The sequence below is a fragment of the Athalia rosae genome, chromosome 3, assembly GCF_917208135.1.
Source record: "Athalia rosae chromosome 3, iyAthRosa1.1, whole genome shotgun sequence".
In the NCBI taxonomy this organism is placed as follows: Eukaryota; Metazoa; Arthropoda; class Insecta; order Hymenoptera; family Athaliidae; genus Athalia; species Athalia rosae.
The window spans coordinates 22,854,890-22,869,131 of NC_064028.1; the positions used below are offsets into that span (position 1 = coordinate 22,854,890).

The 14,242-nt window shown below is 41.9% G+C and overlaps 1 protein-coding gene across 5 annotated transcripts in view; it reads right to left on the reverse strand.

Annotated features, from left to right (window-relative positions):
* Positions 1–14,242, reverse strand: part of LOC105683840 — a 72,421-nt gene that overhangs the window by 32,975 nt on the left and 25,204 nt on the right. For all 5 annotated transcript variants that reach the window (XM_048653012.1, XM_048653010.1, XM_048653009.1 and 2 more), the window contains one exon: positions 4,213–4,316. In XM_048653012.1, coding sequence (XP_048508969.1) covers positions 4,213–4,303 — 91 coding nt within the window. In that variant the 5' untranslated portion in view covers positions 4,304–4,316. The remainder of the gene's footprint in view (positions 1–4,212; positions 4,317–14,242) is intronic.

Consider the following 14,242-nt stretch of genomic DNA (forward strand, 5'->3'; position numbering starts at 1 on the left):
CATGCTCCGCATGCACTCCGGCAAAAATTATCTCTTGGGACTTGAATAAATTCAACTACTCGCGTTTAGGTGGTACCTCGACGCTAACAGCGCGGGTCCTAACTTTCATCATTTTTAGTTTCACCCTGCAGCGCGAGCGATTTTACGCCGCGATTAAAGCCCTCCGAAAAAGGGACGCACCGGCACCGATTTATTTCTCATTCCGATTGATCGGACGATGTAAAATCGTGGCTCGGTACACATTCGACGTACACACACACACATGCATCGCCGCGTAGCGGTACGACGGAATTTCCATAGTTTTGAAAAGCGTGGCACGTTTTTTTCTGTGGACATATCCAACAACGATTTTGCTGTATAAAAAAGCACCGTGTGACTATGCATAATTATAACCAACGCGTACCGCACACACGTTCCAAATATATACCTATAAATTACCTTTCAAAACTCGGTGGGTGTAATTGGTTGTTCTTTTTTTTTTTTTCTTCTTCTTCTTCTTCTTTTTTCTTGTTACTCTCACTTCATTCGAAAGTTTCGCTATTTCAAGTGTCACCGTATTATGCCCCGCACCCAAAAATAATGTCGAAACACTAGTTTGTTCACTGACATTATAAAACTCGGTCTTATGTAATTATTTCTTATTTATTACGGGATCGTCGTTTCGCGATATTCGAACAAAAATATACAATATATTTTCGCTGTCCGAAGTAATTCTTCACCTCCACGATTCACAGTGGCAGTTCGTATGGAGAAAAGTTTGAATTAAATTTTCCGTCCGTCGTTGCAGATACGAATGTGAACTAAAAAAATTGCCAATTTCTCTTTATTTTTCAGCTTTAACAAAGCTCGGCTCATCTGAAAATCCCGCACTTCCTCGATCCATTTGTATATAGGTGGGTGGGATTTGAAAATTTAAAAATTGTAAAATATTAAACGATTAAAGGAGAAAAAAAAAAAATAAATAAAAATAAAATCGACACGAATTCTCAACGAGGAATGCGAAATGAACCGACCCATTCATTTGTCGGAGCTCTAGTGGTATCATTAGTAACGGACAATTGTAGAACCACCGCAGTAATTTTAATTTAGGGGTGAATATAGTGTAACGCCGGAAATATAATAGCGTTCGTAAAATTGATCATCAAAAATAAAACGTTACACGACGAGCTCCGCCGAACCAACGGTTAAATGTATATATACCCGTGTATAATATGTACGTATAATCTGGCTCTGTACGCCAGAGGAAACGGATGAAAATATAATACAACGAGCAACATATAAATGTGCAAAATTTCACGATATATACATGCGTGAAACGCGGGGCTCTATGGTGCCCATGGAAACAATTGAATACTAATGAAATTCGAGGATGGAATTATGCAGGGATTTTGAAAAATCGTTACACTATTGTTACCGCGTACCACCGCAACCCTCGTGTGACATGACGGCGTTTCCTGCGTCGCCTGAGTTATTATATTCGAAATATAAAAATACATGGAAACTAGAAAATGGGGAGGAAAATTAGTTTCCGCTTCGAATTCCGTCAAATTTTCATAGTTGATCGTTAGCGTCGGACACCACCGCTAAGAAATCGGATGAAAAATAATTTTCATCGCGTTGGGAAAGTTTTTCGCAACGTCGATACACGCGTAACCGTACGAATCATGTATATAAGTGTCGAAATATCGTTCCGAGATTTCTAATTTACATACAATGTAAGGCTCCCCGACGGTTTCAATCTCAGACAATGGGGATTACTTTTCTATGTGGGACGTAAGAAACGAAGATAAGTACGATACACCTGAATCGTATCGTCTCATTAATCTCTGCAGGGTAAAAGTTAATATTTCTATCATCGACATAACTTTACTTCCAACTTTTTTACACCGTATCCACAAAATAATGACTTTTTTTAGTTTCTCGAAATGAACATTTTCGTTTTTTTTTTTCAACGGAAAAATTAATTTCCATCCCGTAACTGCTGGTTTTTTGACAATACGCGACTGAAATTGGTGGAACGCCCGCAGTGTTGGATTGATTGATCGAAGCAAGTTGTGTGTATCGGAAAAACGTATACCTTTGGACTAATCGAGAGTATATTGCGACTTGTTTTCCGTCGGAAGGGATGTGAAAAAAAAATATTCGCTCAAATGTTTGAACCGACACTCGATGATGATTTGACTCAAAACTGACTCTCGCCTATATTGAAACCGGCGGAAAATACAAGAATAAGAAGGGAGTGGGAGGAGGGGAGAAGTAAAAAATGAAAATCTTTCCGCATGTAAAAAATTTAATCAACCCCAAACCGAGTCTCGGCGTTCCAAGAACGTACGCGTCTTTTTACTCGTAACTTGAGCTTTGAGGCTACTGAAATTCTGGTGAAATTTTTGACGTGCTTCTCTCCTTTGCCAAGAGGACCCTTTCAGCAATAACCTCGCGATGTGTTGAGAATCAGGATTCAGATTCAAGGTAGTGTCAAAGTCCTCTCTATACTCCACACAGGCAGATATAAACTTTTCTGAACTCCCCCTCAAAAACCACCTTAGCGAAGATACATGCTAAAATTTATCCTCGCCTACCTCCTGCCCTTATACCGCGAGATTTTCTACGGAACCAACCCCGTGGAAGAATGCTTTGCCACAGCACAGGAGAGAAGAGAAGCAACAAAATAAAAAGATCCGTAGAAAATAAAAAATCATATCTCAATGCAGGATAACCGATGCATGAGGATAGCGATGAAAGCGAACGATGCGAAAGTGCGAACAATCGAATACGAATGGAAAAGGTGTGAACGAAACAAGATCAGAAATCGATGCCTCCCACTCGTTGCGAGTAAATTTGCGAAGTTGGAAAACTAAGAGTCATTTGTCACGGGGGTGAGAATGGGGGAAGCGGAGGTTTGGGGTGGAAAGTCAAACCGGAATTCTGCGTTTCCAAAAGTTCTTTTGATCTAGGGAAGAAAAGCATGACGCTGAATAGCTACGGCTGGAAGGTGGAGGGAGGGCTCCGTCGATGAGGTGATACTCTTATGAACGCTGAGAAAGAGAAGAAGAGCGAGGGGACTCGAAGGGAACGGGGACGTAATTTCCGAATCTACCCACCCCAGAATCTGATAGCGGACGTGATAGATTCCAGAGGAATGAATGAGGGCTTTCTTCTACTCCAATAAGCCCCACTACTCTTTTGAGCTGAGGGCCGAATCCAGGACAAACACTTCAAGTAGCTCGAGGACTAACCGAGAAAATGACGGTACGGATCACCGAATCCTTGCGCAAAGGGATAATACTTCCGGGGATTTCTGATACTCGCCTAAGTGTAATCAAACCGACCGCACTTTCGCCTTTTCTTCATGTTTACTGCTCGCCAAAAAGGGTTATGTGGGTATAGGGCGGCCCGAGTAATAGACGGAACAAAAGCTTCGACGAGACACAATTCTGCGACAATTTCTTACCCTCGCCGTTAAATGCGGACGAAGATATGAATTCTGGGTAAAGTGTGACGTGTGGATAGATCATGGAATCCGTTTCATCGGCCCTTTCAAAATCGAACATTAAATGCCCAATTTCCAAGGAATCGGATTAGAAAACAATTCCGATGAAACGAAAGCAACGATTCATCTCTATTCCATTACTGCAGCTTCTCTCCAGCTATTGTATCAAAACTTTTGAATCCACCTGTATCAACGCTCCTTTGTACACAGATATGCTGTAAGTATTAAACTATACATCCATACAGTGTATATAGCGAGTCCGGAAACTCGGTTACACGTTCCGGGGCGAGTCTCCGGATCTCCGGGGTCCGAGGCCAGACTGGGCGGGGATCAGAGACGAAAGATCGCAAAGTTAAATCCTCGCCAGTTCCGGGACGCGCGCAAACTCGCCAATGCACAGTGTTCAGCTTTACTGACTCGAGAATTGCGCGTCTTGAAAACCTTCGATTTCAACTGGGAGATAATATATCAACGGTCTGCTCTGACTTTTTCTTCTTGCGAAACAAACTCCGATCGAATCAGCCCCGTAAACTCGATCCCAATAATTGCCTGATTCGGTCGAACATCGCGCAAAAATCCGATCGTTAAAAAAACCCACACCCCTCGTTACAAATAAAGAAGACCGAAAATCACGGGCGACTGTAAAGTTTTTCAATTTTCTTCCATTGTACCATCGCCCCCCTGTGATCTACGGTAGTAAAATAAGAAGCAAAAATACTCACTGAGATTCTTGTCCCTGTACTGCGGTAGAACTCCTTCAAAGAGACATGGCATGAATATCCACAGGACGAGCCGACTTCGCTTCATTTTCATTTTCCGTGTCGCTCTGAAAGAAAAAGAAGAAAGGAGAAAATGACGGAGAACGAAGAGACGGGATCGTCGCTATTTTTCGCCGTTAGAAAAATTATTCTCATCACAAACGGTTCAACTTGCGCTAATCCTCTTATGTATCATTGCAATCACTCAAGGGGGTCATAGAGATTTTCAGAAATCTCTCTCTGAATCCTGATACATGGGTTTTTTTTTTTCTTCGCGTGTACGCCGTTTCGTGGCTGTCGGTCAGGCGCGAGACAAAATGAAACAGCTGCAACGATATAATGCGGTCGGCCGATTCTGGATTTTGATCGATCGACCCAATTGATCTCGGAATCCCCTTCGGGATCGAGGAACTTTTTTCGGATCACGACAGTCGCGTGGAATGTATAACACGTGGCGGCTAGGAATAACAAAAATTGAAGGAGTCGATGGAGTCCGTTTGGGTGGAACCGCGTTATTTTTCACATTTCGATTTTCGTTCCCTCGATAACAATGTACGTATTTTTAAAATCAGTTTGGAATTCATGGATGACGGGTAAAGAACCCTCGGTGAAATAGAGTAGGTAAGGGTCTTCCCATACACCATCGATCACCTCCACGCCAGAGCTGCTCTCGATTTCACGCTCATCGGGTTTAATATATTCTTAACGGTTTATTTTCAGCGTAAAAATAACCATCGGAGAAACTGCACCGTGACCGAAGCTGCGCCGGTATAGATAGTCACGTGTATTGTATATACCGACCAATGTCGATGTAAATTCCGGTAGAAAATAATATCCAATAATAATTTTCTCGCGATGCTTTTGTCAATACGTTCGGTAAAGTGAGTTTTTACACGCTAAAATCATTGATCTATAAAAATCCGCTACGTCAATTAAAAAACATCACTTCTGTCTCATATAAACCCAGTTGCAATAAAACACAGATCATAAAAAAGTCTCTCACTCCATTTCATCTCCAATTGGACAGACGAAATACGTTGTACGCGATTTTATAAATTTTATAGGTCTTGCAGATTGCAGTTCGCTCGGAGGACAAGAAAATTCCGTGACAATTGAACAAAAAAAAAAAAGCAGAATTCATTACGAAAAGTGATTTTTTTCCTTTTCTCATTGCACCGAAATTTTGATTCGAATTGATTTCGAAAAATTCGAGCTTTCAAAAATTCAGAATCGTCCTCACGAATTTTTATATTCGTAGTTGGGGTCCAAGTACCATCGTAGAATACGAGAATCTACAATACAAAAAAATGGAAGTGCTTTTTGAGGGATAAATTCGTCTAAATAAATCTGTTGAAAAGAACATGGAGGGTGAGCACATAGTAAAGTTTATGAGAGGGACAATAATAACGCGACCCGTCGATGGACTCGCTGGGCACTCCGTCGAGCTAATCGAAAGATCATATTGTAAGTCTCAGGTGTTCCCGCAATCTCGAGACTGGGAGTCGTAGCGAGTCTTCTTAATGGATCTCTTCTAATTGGCAGTGGTTTCGTCGGCTTTCGGTGAACCTTACTCCGTCCTACGAAGGACATGACATGCGTGACAAATCGAGGCACTGGCTGAGAGCCCTATTAAACGATATTAACGGCCGGCGTTACACCATTCCACGAAATGTACATTCGCCAGTTTCATGATCAAACTAACTCTGGACTGTGATTTCCGACATTCTCATCGCTTCGTACGGGATCAACGTAAACCAGGAGAAAAAAACAATTCGAATTACGAAAATTTCTTTTCTTCCTTCGTGATCCTTGAGAATTGCCGAAAATACTGGATTTTTGTCTCATTTTTGGATAATAGATTTTTTTTCATACGATAGAAATTCCTCGGCTGTAAAAGGACGAGAAAATTCTGAAAAACTTTTGAAGACCACGGATAATCAAGTGATTCTGATTCGATATAGACGTGGAGTTTGCGATATTCGCGGCCGTAAGTTTCAGCAACCTTTTCCGCTCTGAGGTTTCCTCTTAATTTCATCTGAATATGATTAGTTCTTGTTTCAAAGGATTGATAATGTTCCGGACTAGCTGCGGCGGTCGACGAATAGATTGAACGACGTCTATACCGTGCAGCCGGGATATAAATGGTTTTCCGAAGCATAAGTCCGCTCGCAAACTTTGAAATAGAAACGTTGATCCAATTTCTTTTGCGCGGCAGATTTCAAACCAGTGTTGACGGTGAAAATCCCGACCGTCAAAGTCGCGGATCGATTTGAAATTCAGACGATTAGTTAGCGCTTCTAACGGAACGTGATTTTTTTTTTTTTTTTATCCCACGAAGATGAAAAATTCGCATAAAAAAATCACGCCATTCGTAACAACGGTATTCGAGCTGCTGCAACAATAAACTTCATTTTACATCGATGAAATCACTGAGAAAAATCTTTGATGAAAGAACGGAACTGAGAAGAAAAAAAAAAGCTCTACTCCTAGCGCTGGTCCTCGGTTCGGCGAGCTTAAATTCCTTGTCACGTCAAATCGACGATTGTAAAGAATCGCGGCGTCGTTCTCCAGCGGCAAAATATATCGAAGATATACGTATACCTACCCACCCAGCCGCCGCCCATACCCCCGCTAGATTTGACACGTGACTGACCTTAAAGAGAAGATCTTTTTTGGCGAAATTTCGTTACTCCTGATAAGAACCGCGACTTGAAATATTAAGTGAGGCTACACCAACGAATTTAGCGGACCCCCTTCTAGTTTGTGCTCGGAATTTTATATCGAGTCCGTTCGAGTCCGACCGGCTGGTCCCATGAACTTGTGAGTGTAACTTGATTCAACTTTGTTCAATCAGTCTTCGATCGTCCAGCTTTAACCCAACGATAAAGACAACGATATACGAACGAAGGAAAACAGGAGCAATCTTTTGTCTTCATTTCTGTAACGGTCGATCAAACGTTAAACTTTTCTTCGCTGGTAAACGGGAGAGTGCTTTTTCCCGCTGAGTTATATCGATGTTCAAATTTACACGGAGTTGTTATACTTCACGCCCAAAAATAAGTTTTAATAAGTTTCTTTGCGCTTCGTCGTAACTTTTAAGTTCTTTGTGTACCGTCTGTGTAACGGCTCCGCAAATTGTAGGGTACATGGTCATTTTATACCAAAGAATAAATATTTTCAAAATTTCTTATTCGCTTGTATTCGAGGGGGCATAGATATGCGTACGGGATGAGTTCACGTGAATGCGCAAACTATATTTGCAGATTGTGGGCGTGATGAGGTATCCGGAATCATGATATATGTTTGATGACGAACGTACATCTTTCGGTTAACCAAAAACTCACAGAAACTCTGACCGTATTACAGTAGGTCGCGTTGAACGACCCGGAGCTTTCCGGAGCCAGAAACGGTTTACTTTACAACCCCAAAGTTTACCGAATCGAAGGACTGCGAATTACAAAGTATGTAGCAGCGCTTAATCCGAGGGGATGAAACGGAATGAAATAAAGTGAAAGAGAGAAAGAAAAAAAAAAAAAGAATTTATAGCACAAAATGGGAGAAAACAAAATAAATAAACGAAATAAAACTGCGTAAACTAGATCCGAGTGGACTGGAAATCGAATTTTCCAATTTGGTAGGAAGTTTTCAATTTAATAGTACTTATAAATGAAGTGAAACGACGAATCGCATTTCGGGAATTCCAAGTCCGTACGTAGTAACTAAAGTTCGAAGAATCTTCGATCAGGTTTTTTACTTACAAATGAGAAACGCAAAAGTTACGTATTCACAAACTTGCCCAAATCCGATGCAAGGAGAGAGTGATCGTTGCCCGTAAAAAAAAATTGACATCATTTTACGGCCTGACGAGAATCAGAAAATCATCAGAATATTTTTCTGCACCGATTGCCTCAGGTTTTCTTCTTGAATTTCGTTTATAATTTTGTACTATTTCGTCTGATTCTCCAAAATTAATTTAAATTTGTTTTTTGTGAACCCCATCTGTTGAAAAACGTGGTAAATTTCCCCGTTATTGGACCGCAACAAACTCGAGGGTCATTTCTCATACGATGTCCCATAAAAACAAGCTTGCTCGAGTCATTGAGCCAGTCGTTAAGGATGAGAGCGAAGAGAAAAAAAAAAGAATAAGATAAAGTAAAATCGAATAAATGGCTAGACAGAAAGAGAGAAAAAGAGGGAGAGGAAAATCAGGAATAAAGGAAACAAAAATGAAGCAAGTTGAAAAAGAAATTTGTGAAAAATAGGCGGATACTATCTCGCGATATAATTCCCTGGTGTTCGGAATTTGTTTACGATAAACCACCTGTTGATCGCTTGTAGTCTTGCAGCGAAATCCGGGCATGGTACACATATATATCAAATGCGGTTTAGTTTTTGCCTTGGGCAGGTGTGTCGCGGGAATGGGAAAGCCAGGACGCCAGCCCGATCAGAAGGTCTCCAGGGTAGCGCGCAGGTGCATTCGCATCCCGATCTATATAGGAAGTGTAGGTCGATGGGAGGGTTTCTAGATTGGCGGCAGGGCGAATGCCTAGACGGGCAAAAGAGGGTCGCGCTGCAGACTGAGCCCGTCGACTTGACTATGAAAAACCCTCCGGCAGGTACACCTGCTGCACTATATTCTATTTTCATCACCGACAACGCCAGAGATGCCGCTCGAAAACTTTGGCTTCCTGCAGGGCTACTGCGGTAAAATGAAAAAAAAGTAAAAAGTAAAAAAAGACGCGATGCGCGATTGAACTTTTTCTTCACGTAATAATATGAACAGAATCTTCGTCGTTGCTCAAATTACACGTAACCTAGGAGATATTTCGAAAGAAAAAGTTCCTTCGGGCATCCTTTTGATATCTCCTGGTAACGATTGTGATCAGTTACATCAAAGGTTTCACACAATTTTTGTCGCAATCATAACGTGAGATAATCATCATTGATTTTTCAATTGCTCGTTGGTAATTGAGATGCCGATCAACGTAGGGGGGTGAACGAAATAATTTTTTCAGTTCTAGATAATTGCATTTTACGTATTTTCCACTCGCATTCGGGTAACAGTTTTTTTTTTTTTTTGCTCGTAGCAGATTTCGAAAAATCTAATTCAATACAGTTGAGAGGCGAGTCAGTTCGCGCCTTGCGCCATTATATAATATCCTCTGTGTATCGCCGTGGCAGTGTTGATCAATAAATTTATTCACGTATCGCTGCACCCCGTAACTAGATAGGTACATCACCCATCCAGTCTCGATTTAATTGTAATTATAAGCGCGCACATCAAATTAATTACCCTGATCGACGAGACGGGGCATTGCTACCTGTACATTGTAGATATACGCGGTACACGCTACGGGTATAACTTGTCAATAAGGTAAACGAACTCCCCCTCACGCCATACCGGAAATACCAACGTCCATTTGTTCATTTCACGAACGATCGCTGCAGGTTTAATTACCAAAAATTGCGTGTAGAATTTCACTTTGTACTCATTGTTGGTATAAAAATAAAAATAACAAAACGAAGGAGAAAAAAATTGTTCAAAAACACTGCCCGCGGCAATCTAACTGCTAACTAGTTTTTCCCTGAATCCAAACAATTGTTTCTGTATTTTTTTTTTTTTTGAAACTCAAATGAAATAAATTATTTTTTCGCCGTCAAGAGAAGAAAAAGAATGTTTCATTTCAGCTGAGGAATTTGATATCCAACCGTATATAAGTCCTCGGAATTTTTGCGTACTGCAAAAAAAATGCTGATCAGACAAATTCGAGGACCCGAGTCTCGTTGTTTCACACGACAGAGACGTCGATACGATAGCGTAAAAGCTTGAAACGAAATTTGCGAGGAAGGTAAATTAGCGGGACTAAAAATGATCGTTCTTCCAGCATAGGTAATATAATCCACCTGCGGCGTGCGCTAGCTTCCTCGGGAGCGTGTTCTCCTCTTATCAGCGGCGTTCGGTGCGCTGCGTCAACTCCCAGTGCGCGAATACGGGCGTCGGGTTCCCTTCTCCGAAGAGGGAAAAGCGCGCGGGCGTCGCCGGGACGCCCGTTGGCAATCGACGACCCCACACAACATCTCGGATTCACGTACGCCGTGCGTCCACCTCCCACGCTACATGATCTCCGGGTGCGGAGTCGCCACCAGCCCACCATTCCGGGTGATAATTAAACCTACGTTGCTCACCTAACGCTCTGTACATTCTCCTGCATTTACCTTATAAGGTAGGAATTCTACGCGTTTTACATTTCCGACCCTACACGCTCTAGGGTGGATGCGGACAATCGTTCCGAACCTGCTGCACCCGGGGAACTCGCCTCGGTGGAATTTATTATCATTATTATCGATGCTACCGTTATTATTATTTTCCAGGACCAGAGGAAGGACGCGTATAGCGGGGCTGCCCCACGGATACCACCTATATATTCTATCTATACCACTTCTCCGATAACGTAGGATCCGGGGATCTTGAGTGAGGCTGCTGGCAAGTTCACGTCGGATTGCTTCGTACGCTTTAATGCAATAGCAACGGAAATTCGGCCGCGTTGGCCCCCCCGCGCGATCAAAAATAGGATCGTATTCGGAAGAATTGATGCAGATTTTCAAAATTTGGAAGATTATTTTACCCGACCAGATCGTGTTCCGAAATTATTTTACAATGAACGGTTTTGGGAGAGAGTTTTTGACAAAAACTAGTTCATGGGTTTCGGTTTGGTATAATTGTAATTACATTATAGGTGTCTTTTCGATTAATTAGAAATTTTCTCTCTTTGCTCATAATACACAGAGGTAATTTCACGTGTATACGTACATACCTACCACGGGTATTAACCACGTTGCGTTATGATTTGTGGATAACATTTCTAATTACAAGTGTGCAGTAAATGTAACCCAATCTTACGTCGAGTACGGTTTTGTTGCTACGTTCTCATTTTGACTCACAATACCGGTAAACTACTTTAATAACGTAGAATACAAACCATTATCATTACCGTGATTGATATTCGCGCCAATTAAACACGGTAATGTTACCGTGTTGCTCTGTAACTATATTATATCATTCGTACACCACATATACCGATTCCCTTACTCCGTCGAAGTTGTTGCACTACAAGTGCAAAATGTTGGCTAGAATTTCAACTTCCGGTATAGAAAAAAAAAGACTTGTCTTACTTCCGGGTAAAACGACCTGTAACGTGTCGTAAATTCTGTCGCAATAGAATTCTAGTTGGAATTTTAGCGGGGAAAAAATGTTTTACACATCGGTAGACGTATTTTCAAATTTTGCGAATAATTTGTGCTGTCAAAAATTTTTGCAATTGTTGATACGGTTGTTACACGTTGTTCTAGAATCGAGCCAAGCGGTAGTCTCGGTACTCGGAGAAGATGAAAATTTACCTTCAGTTCAAAAGGACGGTAAATTCGATTTAGTCTAGAATATAGATTGATTACAAGCATAATTGCTAGCTCGAACGTATACATTATTCTTCGATAATTTTGCAAAGCGAAGCGGGCGGTTCGGATCCTCCAAAGGAAAATACAACCCGTACACATTTTATACCGTGAGCACAGCGCGCATGAATCGCATGCCTCGATGCTTTTGAACTAATAAAAATCCGCGGCGAATGAAAATTGGATGTGAAGTTGTTCCGATTCAATCTTACAAATTCTGATTCAAACTAATAACGCTTATTACATATCGATTTCGGAGCAAAAATTTTTCATTCACTCTCTTGGACATTTGGATATTGAAATTGCCAACAGCACCCGGATTATGAATTGAGTTAACACGACTACAGCTAGTGTGGAAACATCCGCTTAGCATAGTTGTGTAAAATCTTTTGTTACATGTGCGTAGATCATTCATTTCCATATAGAGTGTAACCTGCATGTTCCCTTTCCATGTTAGCTTGTATGTACCTTCGTTCTTTCTCTCTTCCTTTTTTTTTATAATATTCACCTTGGGGACCTTATCGCATTTTTAAAACAGCATTAGATCTACTGTCTAGTAGTAGCTGTACGGAGTGACTCGAGCGTCAGCTAAACTCGTTTTAAAATGAATAGTGATCTTCGCTTATACGTTTAACTGAAACGCCGAGGTGAGATTGATTTGTTTTCCATCATAGTAATTTCACCGATAGTTTGAGCCGTCTCCGGTATAAAGATTGATTAAACAATTTCTAGTGATTGATTTGTTTTTAAACCACCATCCGGAATTATATCTTTCGCGTTCGATTACCAGAGCCGCGTCGATCCGTGATTTTCGTATTGTCCGAATTACACGCGCTGCGAAAATTGATTCCCCATTTTTACATTTTTTAATTACAGAGCGAATCGGAGCTCGCCATTAGCATCCGTAAAAAATGATTCAACGATCGTCGGTGACGCATAAAAAAATGAGATAAAAGTAAATGGAAGTCTGCGGACCGTACGAGGAAAAATATAGAGACAGTCACCGTCGCGTTAGCTGCTGCGACGTCATCGAACGCGCTTCGATTACCACGTAAGAATATGTAGGTATGTGTACACGGGATATAAGCCTACGTGGTCTTGACTCGAGTATCATTAACATAATAAAGTAACAGGTATGCGACCTGCGCCTGAAGACCTCCTGCTCGTGCTGCTCGCCTGTCAGCCGGAGGTAAGTTCTTCTACCTGCCTTAACGCCTACACCTCCCACTTTCACCTTCGCATACCTTTGCCGGAGGCGGTGCAGTTACACGTCCGTTGGTGAGTACAACCTGCGGCTCCAACGAACCCGACTTACCTGACGCATCATTGTAGCAGATCCGCCATCAGGATCGAAATTTGCTGATTTTTCATTCGCGAAATTCCCATCTCTGCCATCGCAATTTTTGATAATTTCTTCGGCAATTGCCAAAAATGGTGAGAAATCTACAAGGAACCCGCCGAAACGGACCTCTGACGCTATACGATATCCGTAGATTTACCTTCGAATCTGAATTGTATTTAAAGCGATTCGAATTCTATATACCCAACAATCGAGCGAGCGTAGAGAGGGGAAGTATAAAGACATTTTTGGGAAGTTGTCGAACGTAGAAAATTGATTACCATGTGACTAATCCTTTGCTCAGGTGATTTTATAGCTTGCTTTCTATCAGGGAAACAGGTGTTAGCGCAGGTGTTCCCTATACAGGTATGCGTGCATTTGCCTGCCTTATGCGAGTATATACGGCCTAATGAAACAGAATAATAACCGTCGGCAGGGAAGGAACTTCACGGTCGGACGCTCACGGGAGGATTTCCTTTTCAGGTGAATCCTGGACGCGCGGGAAGACAGGGAAGCATCACCTCCGCCGGGGTAGTCAGCCGTGGGTTTTTTAGTCGTTCATTTTTCCCTTCGTCTATTCGTTCCCTTTTTTTTTTTTTTTCTTTTCTTCTCCTCTCGGTGCCTCGCTTCGCTTTCGGTCGAAGCACGGACCTGCTGCTACTCGGTCTTTGATGTGCGGACGGTTTCCCCTTCGGTCCTTTACCGCAGGCTACACATCGCCGGTAGTTCCGAGAGGCCGTAACTTTGCGTAGGACGGCCAAGCCGTGAATACGAGTAACAGGTTAACAAGAAACCTCTGCAAGGTGTCAAGACCGCGTGCCGATACAGCAAGAAACGATCCTTGCGTCGGAGTCAAAAAATAACACAATGTTCGATAGCGGGGTCGATAATCCTGTCCGGAGATTTTATTCGTCCGCAAAACTATTCATCTTTTATCAAGCGATCGTGCGTATGATTTCTTGGTGTATCTGGCAAAATTTGCTGACAGTTGTATTATCAACGAAGTTTAGACAGCTGGATAAAGTCTGACGACGGTGTCTCGCGGCCTTACCGCCATTTTTACGCAATCTTAATCAACATGTGCGGGAGTAACTTTGGAACGTGTAATCGCCCAAGAGTCATTTTAAGTTGTTCGAATAGAAATTGAAAAAACGTGAATCTTAGTCTTCGGTATCCGTCGAACTGCGGATTAAAGAAGCCGAT